The 17,858-nt window shown below is 49.4% G+C and overlaps 1 protein-coding gene across 4 annotated transcripts in view; it reads right to left on the bottom strand.

Moving 5' to 3' along the window:
* RGS12 (regulator of G protein signaling 12) overlaps nucleotides 1-17,858 on the bottom strand; it is a 148,313-nt gene that overhangs the window by 46,798 nt on the left and 83,657 nt on the right. For all 4 annotated transcript variants that reach the window (XR_008502063.2, XM_054484919.2, XM_054484920.2 and 1 more), the window contains exon 4: nucleotides 8,319-8,340. Coding sequence is in view for 3 of the 4 variants with exons in the window: in XM_054484919.2 (XP_054340894.1) it covers nucleotides 8,319-8,340 (22 nt within the window). In the remaining variant the exon portion in view is untranslated. The remainder of the gene's footprint in view (nucleotides 1-8,318; nucleotides 8,341-17,858) is intronic.

The following is a 17,858-nucleotide window of genomic DNA, read 5'->3' as shown; positions in this document are numbered from 1 at the left end:
GGGAAAAGACAGAAAAAAGAAAAGCAAAATATGTGAAGCAACAGTTCCCAAAATTGGACCACAGTCACCAGAAGGGGTGTAATTCCTGATGAAAAAATTAATGAGGTGAGCCCTGTGACCACCCAGAGCTGCCTGCCCAGAAGCACTCCATGAACCACAGCACAAGGTGGGGCCCGGGTAGAACCACCGTCCAGAACTGAGGAGACAGATCAGAATCAGGGAAGGCCAGGGTGGCTGGAACTGCAGGTGCAGGAGAGACCTAGCAGGGAAAGTGCCCAGGGACCTCACAGGAGCCTCCATCTGTGGCTGAGTTCTAAGCTGTGCGTGCACAGCCAAGACCCCATGAGGCAGGCAAAGATCAGCCGGGGGCTGTGCCGCAACAGCTGCCAGAACTCACACAGGGTCAGGGGGTTCCCGAGTTCTGGCCAGTTCTGGGTGAATCCCCAGCTTTTAGAGGAGTACCCAAATGTAGCTTTACAAACCTCTGTATTTTTTAAAGGAAGACAACAAAATTCAGCACTCAGTCAAGGACCGCCAGACAAATGAATACTCAGAAAAATGTAACCCATAACCAGGAGAAAAATCAGTCAATAAACGGACCCAGAAAGACAGAGATGATAGCACTGGCATCTAAGGGCTTTACATGTCTTATAAATATACAAACATTTTTGGGTTTTTTGCTTGTTTGTTTTTTGTTTTTTGTTTTTTTTTGAGACAGAGTCTCACTCTGCCCCCAGGCTGGAGTGCAGTGGCACGATCTCAGCTCACTGCAACCTCTGCCTCCTGAGTTCAAGAGATTCTCCTGCCTCAGCCTCCCGAGTAGCTGGGATTACAGGCATCTGCCACCATGCCCAACTATTTTTGTATTTTTATTAGACACGGGGTTTCACCATGTTGGCCGGGGTGGTCTGGAACTCCTGACCTCAGCTTATCTGCCCGCCTCAGCCTCCCAAAGTGCTGGGATTACAGGCGTGAGCCACCGCACCCAGCCAACATTTTTAGGGTTTTAAAGGAAAGCGTGAAGAGAATCAGTAGAAAGAAATGAAAAAAAACAGAAGGAACTGCTAAAGATGAAAACACAGTCTCTGAGATGACGGGCTTATTGGTAGGAGTTCCATCACAGGAGGGAATGAGCTGCATATCTGATACTAGAGTGACAGATCAGTGAACTGCAGGACAGAGCCAGAGAAACAATGAATGGCAAGCATGCAGGGGACACAGAAGCCTGAACATGAAACGGCCTCCATGAGCCGAAGGGAAAACCAGGTGGCCTAACATGCTTGCATAATTAGAGTCTCAAAAGTGGGAAGCAATCAAAAAAAACCTGAACCCCAACAAATCCCAAACACAAGAGACACAGAAAAACCAACCTGAGACTCATCATAATCAAATTGCTGAAAACCAACAATAAGGAGAAAGTCTTAAAAGCTTTCCGTTAGGTGGTATGCCCAGAGGGGATTGCTTCCCATAGTCTATCTAGCCTGGCGGTAGGGGAAGGCTCTTCCTCAACTGCATAAAACTGCACAGGTCCTGTCCCTGAGAAAAGCCCTTGAGCTCTCCCCACACTCAGGATCTACTTCTAGACCTTTTCCTTAAATCATTTTGGCCAATCCGATTTTCAATCCAATCTACATAATGCTTTCTTTCTGCAAACTTCATGCATATTCTCCTGAGAGCAAATCTCTTAACATTTTCAGACCATTTTGAAAGTCCTTAGGTTAAAAGTTCCAGAAATTTAAAATAATATTAATTATTTTAGTAAACTATTAAGATACACAGAAAAGTGCACAGATTGTGAGAATATGGCTTGGTGAAGTTTCGCAGGTGAACATCCTCCCAGACCGAGAAACTGAGCAGGAGCAGCCCCCTGGAGCACCCAGGCAGCCCTCTCTGATGTCCCCAAACACCCCAGGCAGCCCTCTCTGATGCAGCCCCCAAACACCCCAGACAACCCTCTCTGATGCAGACCCCAAACACCCCAGGCAGCCCTCTCTGACACCCCCAAACACCCCAGGCAGCCCTCTCTGATGCCACCAAACACCCCAGGCAGCCCTCTCTGATGCTGCCCCCAAACACCCCAGGCAGCCCTCTCTGACGCGGCCCCCAAACACCCCAGGCAGCCCTTTCTGATGCCCCGAAACACCCCAGGCAGCCCTCTCTGAGGAAGCCCCCAAACACGCCAGGCAGCCCTCTCTGATGCTGCCCCCAAACACCCCAGGCAGCCCTCTCTGACGCGGCCCCCAAACACCCCAGGCAGCCCTCTCTGATGCTGCCCCCAAACACCCCAGGCAGCCCTCTCTGACGCGGCCCCCAAACACCCCAGGCAGCCCTCTCTGATGCCCCGAAACACCCCAGGCAGCCCTCTCTGAGGAAGCCCCCAAACACGCCAGGCAGCCCTCTCTGATGCCCCCAAACACCCCACGCAGCCCTCTCTGATGCGGCCCCCAAACACGCCAGGCAGCCCTCTCTGATGCCACCAAACACGCCAGGCAGCCCTCTCTGACGTGGCCCCCAAACACCCCAGGCAGCCCTCTCTGATGCCCCCAAACACGCCAGGCAGCCCTCTCTAATGCCCCCAAACACCCCAGGCAGCCCTCTCTGATGCCCCCAAACACTCCAAGCAGCCCTCTCTGATGCAGCCCCCAAACACCCCTGGCAGCCCTCTCTGATGCCCCCAAACACACCAGGCAGCCCTCTCTGATGCAGCCCCCAAACACCCCAGGCAGCCCTGATGCCCCCAAACATGCCAGGCAGCCCTCTCTGACGCCCCCAAACACCCCAGGCAGCCCTCTCTGAAGCTCCCAAACACCCCAGGCAGCCCTCTCTGATGCCCCCAAACACCCCAGGCAGCCCTCTCTGATGCCCCCAAACACCCCAGGCAGCCCTCTCTGAAGCTCCCAAACACGCCAGGCAATCCTCTCTGACGCCCCTAAACACCCCAGGCAGCCCTCTCTGAAGCTCCCAAACACCCCAGGCAGCCCTCTCTGATGCCCCCAAACACCCCAGGCAGCCCTCTCTGATGCCCCCAAACACCCCAGGCAGCCCTCTCTGAAGCTCCCAAACACGCCAAGCAATGCTCTCTGATGCCCCCAAACACCCCAGGCAGCCCTCTCTGACGTGGCCTCCAGACCACCAAACAGGGCGGACACTGCTTCTCACGCCTAAGGTTGCATGAGAGGAGTTCTTGGTTTGTTTTACCTTTTCCCCAAGAATCTAACTAAGAAACTCCCTTGGAGTGGGAAGCGGTGGCGCCTGCCTCCAAGTATGGCCTCTGGGGAGGGGATGCAGCCGCAGAGGCACCAAGGGCTTCTGTGGTCGCCCCAGCCCTGAGTCAATTCTCAGGCACAGGCCCCCCGGCTAGCACACGTTAACTCTGGAAGATAGGTATGCGGTTAGTGGCTTTATTACCTTTGAATTTGTTTGCTTGAAAAAATAATTTCACAATATTAAAAATTAGTAATAAACACTCTCTAAATATCTTGTAGAATTGGAAAGAAACAAGTACATCGGAAGGCATCCTGGCAGAAATCAAGTCTCCACACTGCCAAAACTGAAAATCTCCAGTCTGACTCCTGTTTACAAATACTAATACGGTATTCCACACCCTATAAATACACTGTGTGATTCTGAGCATCATTTTGAACTCCAAAAGCAAACCAAAAGAATGTGACATATTAAATCAAGTAAAGGGTTCTGGTTAAAACAACCGCTCCCACAATACTGCATTACAAATTAACATTCTGTTTCTGCTATTGAGCAAACATTTTTGGAAAATGTGCAATTAGACTGCACTGTTTTTCTGATGAGGAAAATGTAAATTTATCAACTAATTCTATGTAAGTACTGATGGTACTACTCTCAAGCTTTTCCCTTTCTCTTTCAAAATTGCATAGAATATAAATTTTGGCATTTGCCAAAAATATCAACAATTATACTCTATATTTTAAAGAGGAATGCAGTTTAAAGTCCCCCAAGTTAATCTGGCAATTACAGTAACCCTCCACCATCAGGCAGCCGTTTGTGACAGCTCCCCAGGCCTCAGTGCCTGTTCCCTAACAAGGACCGGTGAGATGAAGACACAAGACTAGGAGAAAGAAAGTGACTTGCCCCAAGAGATTGGCCTGTCAGCTGTGGAGCTGCAGGTGGAGCCGGAATCTTCGGCCATGGCCAGGTCTGAGCTCCAAAGGCCCGTGCGGCGGGTGAAGGCACTGGAAGAGCCTGGCGGGCGCGCAGAGCAGCCCAGGAGGAGGCGGCGGCAGTGGGTCCACCCCCCAACACCAGTCACACAGGAGTTTCTGCTTCTGAGCTGTTTCTACTCAGTTTGTGTGTGTGCTTTTTGAGAAGGCTTCACGACTAAAAGGAAAATCACTGAAAGCCACTGTCCCCGCCCAAGCCTCGCCCTGACGCTCTGGCTGATGTCTGCTGAACACCCGATCATTCACTCAACAGACAGTTCTCGTGCCAGCCGCTGTGCCGGGTGCCGGGACAACTCTGACCTGCCACGTGGAGGTCACACCATCTTGGGGGACAAAAGCACCAACACAGATGAATAATTAAAATGATGGAAGCTGCCCCTAGCACGGGCAGGAAATTGACAGTGGCCATCACTCAGGATGGGGGCAGGTGGTCAGGACGGGAAGAGGGAAACCGCATGTGCCTGAGGCACCATTGGAGACCAGGGTGGGACGCAGGATGGTTGGGGGGACAGGGGCTCTGAGCTGGTGGAGGGGTCCAGTGCAGGGGCCGGGCAGATCACTGCTGCTGCTGTGGGGGCAACCGCACAGGAGAAGGAGTGTTCAGGAGAAGGGAGCGGGAGGATGGCTGCAGAGACAGGGCCAAGACTGAGGTCTGCATGGAGGACGAGTAGGTGGCAGCTGAGTGGACAGAATGGGGTCAGGGCAGAGCTGAGGCACAAGGCATGATGAGGACATGGGGATGGAGGACCGGGACTGGTACGTGTCGGGGGTGCCCAGGGTGAGGCTGGTGAGAACGGAGTGTTTGCGAAGCAGCTGGAGCACCGGGGTCATGTATGTGGGGTGTCATGTGGACCTGCCACCATCCCCCAAAGCCAGAGCCGCACAATTCCCCGGCTTTCCTGCTGGCACAGACGCTGTGCACAGGAGGAGGTGGGTGCTCTGGGAGCTCCCCGATAGTCTCCACAGCCCGACTTCAGAAGGTGAAGTGGTCACAGCGGGAACATCCACCTCTGGAGGCTGCAGTGGGTGGGGGGATCCTGGCAGGCCTCTTGACACTGAGCTTGACCAACGAAGGAAGGCACAAGAACGGGCTTCTGTGAGGCCATGGCTCCGGCTCCGTGTGGAGCCAGACCAGGAGAGGTGAGAGGTTCCTTTTTCCAGGAGCAACCGGGAGTCTTCCTTTTCTCATTTCTTCACAACGCCCCATCGCCCTCCAGCTCGACCTCACACTTCTGTCTGAATAACTTCCCACAAGGCAGACCATTCTCCTGCTAAGCTTCTCTATAACGCTAGAATGTGCTTCCTTCTCTCCAGCTGGAATCTGCTCCCTGCCCCCACCCACAGCCCTGCCGTGCCCCCCAGAGACCAGCCGTAACCCTTTTTCCCGAGGGCACTCTTTGGCTAGGAACGGGTGGCCGCTATCAGCCCCTTTCTTCTGAAAAAGTGAAAAAACACACTCCAACTTGACAAAGATTGCCAAAATAGCATAGTCCAACTTCCTTAAAACCAAGCCACAAAACTAAAACTCTCCAGCGAGAGCCGAAGCTGTAAAAGAACGATACGCGTCACAGAATGAAACCGTGGCATGAACACGAACTCTCTCACTGGCATGGCTCGTTGAACACAAAATATTTCTAAGTGAGTGATCTATTAATCACCAAAACTAGACAGGATGACCAGGCAGAGACAGCCCAGCTGAGCAGGTTGCTCCCCAAGCCAACTCCTCAGTCCCTCCTCGGAACTCGGGGAGCATTTTTCCCATAGAAACACTGGGGTGCTGGAGTTCCCAGGCCCACCTCAGTGCACTGAGTCTCCCACTGACCACGGCCTGTGAAAAGATCTGTGTGTGGAAACACAGCCAGAGTTTCCCTGGGACCCCCCAGGCTCCTGTCACTGCCGTGGAGGGCAGGGGGTGGGGGAGGGGGACTCTTTCTGCCTGAGACACCAGAAGGGGCGGCAGGAGCTGCAGGCGCTGGAGGGTCCAGGGCTGGAGCGGGGACTCTCCAGGACCATGGGGCTGGGTGTGTGGAGGCCCAGAGCTGGGGGGTGGGTGGGAGCCAGGGTGGAGGGGCCTCTCAGCCAGGGCCTGAGTCTGGCCACCTCACCTGCAGTCTACTGTGAGCTGCTGGATCTCCTCACTCTGCCTCAGTGCCCTACATGGCAGAATGTGACACCGATCTAGAGTTCATGTGCACATTAAACAAGATAACTGGTTCTTTTTACTCTTATAAGCAAAGAAACTGAAGATGGAAAAATAACAAAAACACAAAAAGGAACTAAATAAACACATCCAGCCTGCCCACTGCGGTTCCTGAAATTCAGGGTGTGCTGATGACTGTCTCCTCCCTCCCGTCTCCTCCTCTGTGTCTGGGGCTCTCCATGGAGGGATGGGCCTGTCCCAGCGGCCCCAGGGTCTGACACTGGGAAGAGAAGGAGGAGTAGGGGGTGGAAAGCCCTAGCGCCAGGGGATCTCCACGTGGCCAGGACACACTTCCTCAGAGGGACACATAGAGCTAGTGCGGCGAGACGCCAGGACACACTTCCTCAGAGGGACACATAGAGCCAGCATGGCGAGGAGCTAGAGACTTCCCACCCTTGGGAGGTGCAGGTTTTAAAACAACTATAAAATGGACACATAATACAACTCTGAGGTTCCTGCATCTATTGCTGACAGAAGCAATCTTTTGGAGGCAAATAAAACTTATTACATATGGTGAAACTAAACATATTAGGTAAATCTTTCATGTATAAATTGCCTGCAAGAAATGAATGTCTTCTGCCAGAAAGGAGAAGTGAGAACACAGCAGAAAGAGAAAGTGTGAACAGATCATTCAAAACACCGGTCACTTTATCCTGGATTTGGTTCTGGGTCCTGTTTCTTTTCATTAAGGAAGTTTATCCTCCCTCCATCTTAAGACTGATTAAATGACATGATTTTCATTGTACATAAAATAGGAAATAGAATTCCGTTTATTCTACAAAATACATCTCAACCACACGAGTGTCGGGATCCCTCTGGTCTTGGCTTCAGGTGCCAGTGCATGTGTAACCCAAGATATGCTCCTCCTCCCACAGAGCGGCTGGCCCGCGAGGGCTCTGAGCTCTGTCTGCCCACCTGTGGTCCTCCTGGCCTTCCCACAGAGTGGCTGACCTGCGAGGGCCCTGAGCTCTGTCTGCCTACCTGGGGACAGCAGCCCTTTCTGAGGCCGAGGACTGAGGCCAGCAGCTGCAGGACCACAGAAAGTGAGAGAACCACATTTGGTTTCTCTTTAATGCACAAATACGGTGGCACCTCAAACCCACCGGCCCCTGGGCAGCTTCTGCGGCACAGCCTGTGCCTCAGCCCATCCCTGGCCCACAGAGATGCCAGGTGCACCTATTCCAGCTCTCAGGGACAGAAATGGGGACAAAAGCGTGAGGTGATGACGAAACCCAAGAGCCTGCGGACTGTCATGAGTGTTAGAAGAAAAGAGGAATATTTTGGAGGAACTCTCCTTACTTTGGAGAGGTTTTTTTTAAATCATTGAACCAAAATGATAAGGATGACATCAGAGAAATCTTCAGTGAAATAAGACATTCCTGCCTACTTCCTTTTTAATCAGTCCGTGAAAAGAATCCCTGTGCACAAAATTCTTTAAACACAGAAATTAAGTTTTTGATTCCTCTTCATCCCACACTCTCAATTTGTCTATTATACTTTTCCTGAGAAAATTCTGGGTCTCACCCAAATTTCCTGAATTGCTCAAATTCAGAAAGCACTTTGAAATCTTAACTTGCTGGTTTAAAAGCTGGTTATACAACAAGGGAAGAGCAAAAACACGTTTTAACTTGTCAGACACAGGCAGGCGGGTGGGTGCACTCCTCAGACACATAGCGCTCTACCACACTGGTGTTCAGGGCCACGGCAGTTCTCTTAACAAACAGCTTCCAAAACACACGCCGAGGCCACCTGGGTGTCATAGAAAGCGCCCCCAAAATTAACTCACCTAGAACCCGCCCACAAGGAGACAGGGAAAGGCAAACAACCCGTCTTTCCTGAGGGCATCAAATGGCAAATACACTTTCACAATTTGAAAACTTTATGAAAAATAAAAAATATATACATCAGAAATTGTGACTTACCGCCATCAGACACAGTTGCAGACTGAAAGAAAAGAGAGAGAGACATGAGTTAATTAAGCCTCATGACAAAACTCCAGGAAACGAAAAGTCCATCTGAGGAACACAAGGGGCAGACTCTGGGAGGTTCTCAGAGGCACTCTCCAGGTGGAGGTGCCCCGGGAAAGCCAGACGGCCCAATGAGTCAAGAGTCACGGCTCCCACTCCGCCCAGACTAGGTGACACCCAACAAGAGGAAGTCATCCTTTTTATTTGAAAAGAACAGATCCCAACATGTCTGACATTACAGTCTTAGTAACAGCATCAATGAAACCAACTTCACAAACTTCAGTAGCATCATGCCCTGTAAGTGACACATGCACTGGGGGCAGCCACCAACAGCCCACTCAGTGCCCACATGCCGTGACGCCACCCAGGGCCACACTCGGGGGCAGCCACCAACAGTCCACTCAGTGGCCATGTGCCGTGACGCCACCCAGGGCCACACTCGGGGACAGCCACCAACAGTCTGCTCAGTGCCCACGTGCCGTGACGCCACCCAGGGCCACACTCGGGGGCAGCCACCAACAGCCCGCTCAGTGCCCATATGCCGTGACGCCACCCAGGGCCACACTCAGGGGCAACCACCAACAGTCCACTCAGTGCCCACGTGCCACAACGCCACCCAGGGCCACGCTCGCCACCCCTCACGCTCTCCAGCATCACTGCCCTCCCACAGGGGTGGAACGGGGCCTAGAAAGGTGCAATGACCACTGGGGGTGGCAGCAGAGGAGTCAAGCCCAGAGCCAAGCCCTGGATCTGGTGCCCGCCCACCCAAGCAGTGCAAGAGCGGCCACCAGCAGGAGGGTTGGGGAGACGCCTCCAATGAAGGGGCTTGGAACAGTGGAAGGGGCTGGAGGAGAGCAGGGTGGCTGGCTTAAAGGCACCAGGGACAAGAACAAACAAGTCAAGTTATGCAGGAGGGGTGGCAGGAGGTACCGGAAGGCCAGTGTGACCAGGAGGAAGCCGAGAGCTCGAGACAGTCGGCTGAGCCAGGAGGAAGCCAAAAAGAACAGGAAACCACAGCGGCCCCAACGGGAGCCCTGATCAGGGCGACCTGGCACTGCACTGGCAGGAAGGGCCCAGGGCGCAGAGCCATCAGGCAGGTGCGGGACAAGCCCAGGACTCAGCCCAGGAGGGAGAGGAATCAGAAGGGGCAGGCTCACCAGGGGACACAGATGCCAGGAAGTGAGAGGGGGTGAGCAGAATGGAGCTCCAGAGGCTGGACAAACCCGTATTTGATCTGATCCCTGGGCGGGCACTCTGCTGCTATCTAGGCAGGAACCCTTTCCTGCAGGGACCTCCCAGATGGCCTGGCAAGGACCCGCTTCTGTCCTCTCTGCCAAGGCGAGGGCTGCCAGGGCCCGGAGAGCGAATGAGAAGGTGCTGCCATGATGGGCAACCTGGTACCTCCTGGCCACTCTCGAGAAGTGGAGGTCACTGGGGCTTTAAGACCCCCCATGCCAAAATCCAAACAAGTGAGGCCCAGAGGAACCTCCCAAGGGGGAGGGACCAAGGAAAAGGAGCCAGGGCTTCCAGCTGCTGCCCCTACCGTGGCCCTCCAGGACACGCACTGTATGAGTTTTAACATGAGCGGCGCACCCACTGGAATTCTGCACATCCTGTCTGACCACCCCAAGCTCGGCACAGGGCCCCAGCCCTGCCTCCCGGCCTGCCAGCAAGGGCAACCGTGCCCCGACGCAGCCTGGGCATCCGGGGTCCACTGCCAGCCCCGGCCCAGCGACCTACACCAGCTATGCGCATCCTCCTCCCGCGCAGAGTCTGTCCTCTGGCACCCAAAGTAAGCCCCCTGACAGGCACTGTGTGAGACCACCTGGGGCCAGCTTCGGAGGGTCCTGCCACCCGACCCACTTCCCAGTAGTGAAAACACACAGCAGTCTGCATCTACCTCTTCACTGTCCTCTCATTGGCCAGGAAGGGGAAAGAGCACACACCCCTCAAGCCAACATGTGGCCCTTGGCCCTCAGCCGCAGGGACTGGTTTTTATCAGAGGCTGTGGGGCAGCCACGTCACAGGTGCTGACATACACACTTTGGAAGGCTGTCATTCCTTCCATGCCCACAATAAATCATCCACAATCACGTTGCAATCTAAATAATATCACAGGCAGGCTGGGCGCAGTGTCTCACATCTATAATCCCAGCACTTTGGGAAGCCGAGGTGAGTGGATCACCTAAGGTCAGGAGTTCGAGACCAGCCTGGTCAACATGATGAAACCTTGTCTCTACCAAAATATAAAAATTAGCCAGGCGTGGAGGCGGATGCCTATAATCCCAGCTACTCGGGAGGCTGAGGCAGGAGAATCACTTGAACCCGGGAGGCGGAGGTTGCAATGAGCCAAGATCGTGCTGCTACACTCCAGCCTGGGTGAGAGAGTGAGACTCCATCTTAAAATAAATAAATAATATCACAGGCAATCTATACCTTTGAGATTATGAGAAGAAAATCCACAAGGCCATACACAAAATCAGAAATGCTGTCAATAAGATCTGAAAGATACATCCTAAAATGTAAACTTCATAAATATGAAGGAGGTGTTTCACTTCATGTCATGCTCATGAGTAAAATTCAATTCTCAGAATCTGGCAGGCCGAACAAAGTGCTCTAGAAAACCTCTATACACACAGCATTTACGTCCCCCAAATTAGCTGAAACTCGAGAACCAGCAGAGAGGAGTGTCCCAGAGGCCAAACAGACTGAAGGAGAAGGTGGCCAGGGAGCGTGTGATGCCCACCGAGAGGCCAAAGAAGGTGGGCATGGGCCATCGCTGCTCCTGTGATGGGCACAGGCTGGGGGCACGTAGGGCTAGACCAGAGCCTCTGGGAGGCTCCAAGACAGTGCACGGATGCAGGTAAAGTGTAGAGCTGTTTTAAAAGTAAACTTTACCTTTTCAAACAGTTTTAAATTTATGGAAAAATTTATTTTAAAGACAGTAGAATTTATTTTAAAATTTATTTTAAAGACACACATACTTTTTTTTGTTGACAGTCTCGCTCTGTCACCAGGATAGAGTACAGTGGCATAATCATGGCTCATTGCAGCCTCAATCCTCCTGGGTTTGAGCAATCCTCCCATGTCAGCCTCCTAAGTAGCTGGGCTCCAGGAGTTCACCAACATGCTCAGCTAATTTGTGTATTTTTTGTAGCGACGGGGTCTCATTATGTTGCCCAGGCTGGTCTTGAATTCCTGGTCTCAAGCAATCCTCCCACTTTGACCTCCCAAAGTGCTAGGATTACAGGTGTGAGCCTCCATGCCCCACACAAACATGCTTTTTAATATAGCACTACTCCAAAAAGAGTAAAGGGAAATCCCTGAAAAGAAACGAGGAAGGAATAGAGGGGGAAGCAGTTAGAAAACGCCAATGCCACTAGGGCCGGGGAGCCCGCAGTAAGCCTCGGCCACAGCACGGTTGTCCCCTCAACCTGAGATCCTCCATCCAGCTCGGCCATGGCCCTCGGGGAGTAGTGTTGTCCTAGGTGCAACACTCCTGGAAGCCACAAATATTAATGCAAATCCTTCCAGAAAGAAAACAGCCCAACAGGGGCCCTCAGGAGTTCCAGATAGTGAGCCCACTCGAATATGAGTTCACTATGAAAAACCCAAGGAGAAGCCCAGCATGAGTGGGTATCAGCAGAGACAACAATGAGCAGAGTCTCAGACACGGGAACAATCTAATGCAGAGTGTTGAATAACTATCTGTGAAGCTGTCGAGAAACAAAGGCTGAAGCAGAACAAGAGCACAGTGCAGATCGGAAAAAGAACCATATGGAATGTCTGACGGTGAAAATACAATAAGTGAAGTTAAAGATTCAATAGGAAGGCTAAACAGAGATTAGGCAGTTGAAGAGAGAATTTGGGAACTGGAAGATGAAACTGAAAACAATCATACTGACCACAGCACAGAGGGATGGGCAGAGAAAACAAGGAGGAGTGAGAGAGAGCAGCAGAGAACTGAGGTGGTCTCCTCAGGATCTGAGATTCAGAAACGACTGTGGAGAACTCCTGAAGACTGTCACCTACAAATGGTGCTGTGAGCAGGACTAATGCAAGCCAGCAAGACTTTTCAGTGGATCCCATGATGTTGATCTCCCAAGGTGGTCACAGGAATCAAGACACCCACCACAGTGGCTCAGCACAGCATCCAGTCGGCACTCAGCACAGATTTACTAATCATCAGTGTCGCTTCCAGGCCATGGCTGGGCTTGCCTGTGCTCAGGAGTGGAGCTGAGGAGGAGGCAGAGTGACTGAGGGCTTGTCTCAGCATCAGGAAGAGCAGGGAAGGAGAGGGCACCTTGTGGTTCCTTTCTTCATTTCAAAAAGGGATATTATATCTCTGACAAGAACTTTTAGAAGTTATGTCATCAATGCAAGTGGAAAAAATAATGCAAAATGATTTCATGGTATAATCACAAACATGTAAAATTTTCTTTAAAATGTAAGATCTGCGAAAATACACTCTTAAATACTGAAAAGACATAACTAGCCACAAAGGAACAATATCCAAAGCTAACAGCAGTCAACCGCCCTTGAATGGTGAGGTTACGACTATTTTTTGACAAATAAAACTTTGTGGTGTACAACGGGGTGCCGGGTGCTGGCAGGGAAGCCTCTGGCCTTCACATACAGGTGGCTGGACCTCAGTTTACACAGTGCACAGCTCTCTCACTCCCAGGTATATTCATTAAACAAAAGCAGTAAGATTCATGGTAATTATAAATGATCTCTTTGCAAATTAAGTAATCTTGTCAGGAAAAGTCTTCACCAATTTCTCTGGAAGTATGAAAACTTGGAGGAGGACAGCAGTTTGATGTCCAGGTGATATGGTTTGGTTGTGTCCCCACCAAAATCTCATCTTGTAGTTCCAGTAATCCCGTGTTGTGGGAGGGACCCAGTGGGAGGTAACTGAATCATGGGAACGGTTACCCTCATGCTGTTCTTGTGATAGTGAGTTCTCACAAGATCTGATCGTTTTATAAGGGGTTAGTCCCTCTTTTGCTCAGCACTTCTCTCTACTGCCACCATGTGAAGAAGGACGTGTTTGCTTTCCCTTCTGCCATGATTGTAAGTTCCCTGAGGCCTCCCTAGCCATGTGGAACTGTGAGTCAATTAAACCCATTTCCTTTATAAATTACCCAGTCTCAGGTATTTCTTCATAGCAGCATGATAACAGACTAATACAGTAAATTGGTACCAGAAGTAGGGTGCTGCCGTAAAGATACCTGAAAATGTGCAAGTGACTTTGGAACTGGGCAACAGGCAGAGGTTGGAACTATTTGGAGGGCTCAGAAGAAGACAGAAATACGTGTGAAAGTTTGAACTTCCTAGAGATCTGTTGAATGGCTTTGACCAAAATGCTGACAGTGACATGGACAACAAAATCTAGGCTGAGGTGGTCTCAGACAGAGATAAGGAACTTGTTGGGAAGTGGAGTAATGGTCACTCCTGCTATGCTTTGGCAAAGAGACTGATGGCACTTTGTCCCTGCCCTAGATATCTGTGGAACTTTGAACTTGAGAGAGATGATTTAGGGTATCATACAGAAGAAATTTCTAAGCAGCAAAGCGTTCAAGAGGAAGCAGAACATAAAAGTTTGAAAAATTTGCAGACTGATGATGTGATAGAAAAGAAGAAAAAATTTTCTGGGGAGAAATTCAAGCCTGCTGCATAAATTTGCATAAGTAATAAGGAGCCAAATGTTAATCACTAAGACAATGATGAAAATGTCTCCAGGGCACATCAGAGACCTTTGGGGCAGCCCCTCTCATCACAGGCCTGGAGGTCTAGGAGGGAAAAATTGTTTCCTGGGCTGGACCCAAGGCCTCCCTGCTCTATGCAACCTCAGGACATGGTGCCCTGAATCCCAGCTGCTTCAGCTCCAGCCATGGATAAAAGGGGCTAACGCAGAGCTCAGGCCATTGCTTCAGAGGGTGAAAACCTCAAGCCTTGGCAGCTTACATGTGGTATTGGGCAAAGAAGTCAAGAATTGAGGTTTGGGAACCTCTGCCTAGATTTCAGAGGATGTATGGAAATGCCTGGATGTCCAAGTAGAAGTTTGCTGCAGGGGTGGGGCCCTCATGCAGAACCTCTGCTAGGGCAGTGTGAAAAGGAAATGTGGGGTCAGAGTCCCCACACAGAGTCCCCACTGGGACACTGCGTAGTGGAGCTGTGAGAAGAGGGCCACCCTCCTCCACACCTCAAAATGGTAGATCCACCAACAGCTTGCACCATGCACCTGGAAAAGCTGCAGACACTCAATGCCAGCCCGTGAAAGCAGTTGGGAGGGGAGGTGTACCCTGCAAAGCCAAAGAGGCAGAGATGCCCAAGGCTATGGGAGCCCACCTCTTGCATCAGCATGCCCTGGATGTGGGACATGGGAGTCAAAGGAGATCATTTTGGTTTAATGACTGCCCTATTGCATTTTGGACTTGCATGGGACCTGTAGCCCCTTTGTTATGGCCAATTTCTCCCATTTGGAATGGGGGTATATACCCAATACCTGTACTCCCATTGTATCTTGGAAGTAAATAACTTGCTTTTGATTTTACAGGCTCATAGACAGAAGGGACTTGCCTTGTCTCAGATGAGACTTTGGACTTGGACTTTTGAGTTAATGCTAGAATGAGTTAAGACTTTGGGGGACTGTTGGAAGGGCATGACTGTGTTTCAAAATGTGAGGATGTGAGATTTTGGATGGGTCAGGGGTGGAATGATGCAGTTTGGCTATGTCGCCACCCAAACCTAATCTTGAATTGTAGTTCCCATAATCTCCATGTGTCATAGGAGGGACTCAGTGGGAGGTAATTGAATCATGGGGGCAGTTACCCCCTGGTGATAGTGAGTGAGTTCTCATGACAGCTGATGGTTTTATAAGGGGCTTTCCCCCTTTTGCTTGGCACTTCTCTCTCCTACTGCCATATGAAGAAGGACATGTTTGCTTCCCCTTCCATCATGATTGTAAGTTCCCTGAGGCCTCCCTAGCCATGTGAAACTGTGAGTCAATTAAACCCCTTTCCTTTAAAAATTACCCAGTCTCAAGTATTTCTTCATAGCAGCATGAGAAGAGATTAATATAACAGGTAATATTAAATTTTTAATGTATGCAATATGATATTTTAATATATGTATACACTGTAATATGATTATCACAATCAAGTGAACTAACATGTACCTCCACCACCCCACTTAGTTGCCTTTTTTGTGTGTGGTGAGAATGTATTCTCTTAGCAAATTAAGATTTACTCTCTTAGCAAATTTCAAGCATACAATAAATGTAGCATTATTAACTACAACCACCAAGCTGTACATCAGGTCTCTAGAACTTATTCATCTTATAAATGGAAGTTTGTATCCTGTGTCCAACATCTCTCCACCACTACCCCCAGGCACTGGTAAGCACCAATCTACTCTCTGCATCCATGAATTCAATGTTTTTAGAGTCCACATATAAGTGAAGCCACACATGTTTGGCTTCATCCATGTTGTTGCAAATGGCAGGAGTTCCTTTAAGGCAGAATATGCTATTCTCATTCTCTCTCTAAACACACACACACACACACACACACACACACCGCACATTTCCTTTATCCCTTAGGTTTTCATATCTTAGCTACTGTGATTAACACTTCCATGAACATGGGAGCACAACTATGAGAGACTGATTTTATTTCCTCTGGAGATATACCCAGTAGTGGATCATATGGTAGTTCAATATTTAATTTTTCAAGGAACCTCCATGCTGTTTTCCACAATGGCTGTACAATTTACGTTACCACCAACAGTGCAAGGGTTCCCTCTTCTCCTATCCTCACCCACACTTGTTATCTCTTGCCTTTCTGCTAACAGCCATTCTACAGGCATGCAGTGACAGCTCACTGTTGTGACTGCATTTCTCTGGTGATGGGTGATGCTGAGACCTCTGCATACATCTGTTGGCCATCTGTAGAGCTTCTTTGGAAAAATGTCTACTGTGGCTCTTTGCCATTTTTCAACTGGGTTATTTGGTTTTTGCCGCTGAGTTGTATGAGTTCCTTATGCATTTGGATATTAACCCCTTACTGGATATACAGTTTGCAAATACTTTCTCCCATTCACAGGTTCGTTTTTCATTTTGTTGGTTGTTTCCTTTGTTGTGCAGAAACTTTTTACTTCAATGTAATCCCATTTGTTTACTTTTAGTTTTGTTGCTTGTTCTTTTAGTGTCATGTCCAAAAAAAAATCATTGCCGAAACTGATGTCATGGAGCTTTCCCCTGTGTTTTCTCCTAGGAGTTTTTTTGGTTTCAGGTCTTAAGTGTCTTTAATCCATTTGTGAGCTGATGTTTGTGTATGGTGTGCGATGAGGACCCCATTTCTCCACATGACTTCAGGGGTAGCTATTCCCACATCTCCTGGCACATGTGGACCACTGTAAACATGTTTATGAATTAAAGCACAGCATTCCTAATGTGTGCTCTCATATACAGTACTATTTGTATTAATAACTTGTTTTCATTGGCCCATACTTCTTGGATTCTTCCCAAATTTCCATATATACACATTATACTTAACAAAAAAAGTACAGCCACAAAAACAAAGCCACCCATGGAAAAAGATCCCAGTAAGTCAGCATTTTTCGGTGCTTACAATTTAAACATATACTGTAATTAAACAGCTCTAAAAATTTCTATAACATGCCTCCAGAATTGGAATTTACACTAAAGTAAATACATTTCTGTTTTAAAGAAACTGACAAAGTATTTTAAAATGTAACTTAAGTCCGCACAATCTCTGCTCCTCGGCGGGTCTCTTGAACATGGCAGCTCAGCTGACAAGGACTCAATTGCTCCTCTGCAGGAAGTCTGTCTGGGCCACACACATCCATGGATATTTTATTTTGAAATTAATGTTTTGAAAGTTTTAAATTATTTATCTGAATAGTGTCACATGAGGAATCTAACCTTTATTAAGGTTTATTCTGTTAGTAACACTAGACAAAAGGAATTATTAGAACATATAATTTCCAAATTCTATTGGTTTACAGTAATATACTGTAATATACATTTTTCATTTTCAGCCACTGACAAAATTTTCTACCTTGAACATAAAAACTATTCAATCACCACTTGATGTTCCTAAAAAAAAGGGACCAAAGGCCTGCAAGTTGCTCAAATGCACTAAATGTTTTCAATACAAAGAGAAGAAATATAAATAAATGAATTAAGAATTTAATAATCAGCTGGGCATCGTGACTCATGCCTGTAATCCCAGAATTTAGGAGGCCTAGAAAGGAGGATCATTTGAGCTCAGGAGTTCGAGACCAGCCTGGGCAACATGGCAAGACACTGCCTCTACAAAAAATACAAAAATTAGCTGGGTGTGATGGTGTGTGCCTATAGCTCCAGCCACTTGGGGGGCTGAGGCAGGAGGATCGCTTGAGCCCCCTAAGTAGCTGGGACTCTGATGGCTCCTGCACAGAGGGACCCAGTCCCTTCCTGCTGGAAGAAAG

This window comes from Pongo pygmaeus, chromosome 3, assembly GCF_028885625.2.
Source record: "Pongo pygmaeus isolate AG05252 chromosome 3, NHGRI_mPonPyg2-v2.0_pri, whole genome shotgun sequence".
Taxonomy (NCBI): domain Eukaryota; kingdom Metazoa; phylum Chordata; class Mammalia; order Primates; family Hominidae; genus Pongo; species Pongo pygmaeus.
Note: the sequence above shows the minus strand (reverse complement) of the source record. Positions and strands in the feature narration are given on the sequence as shown.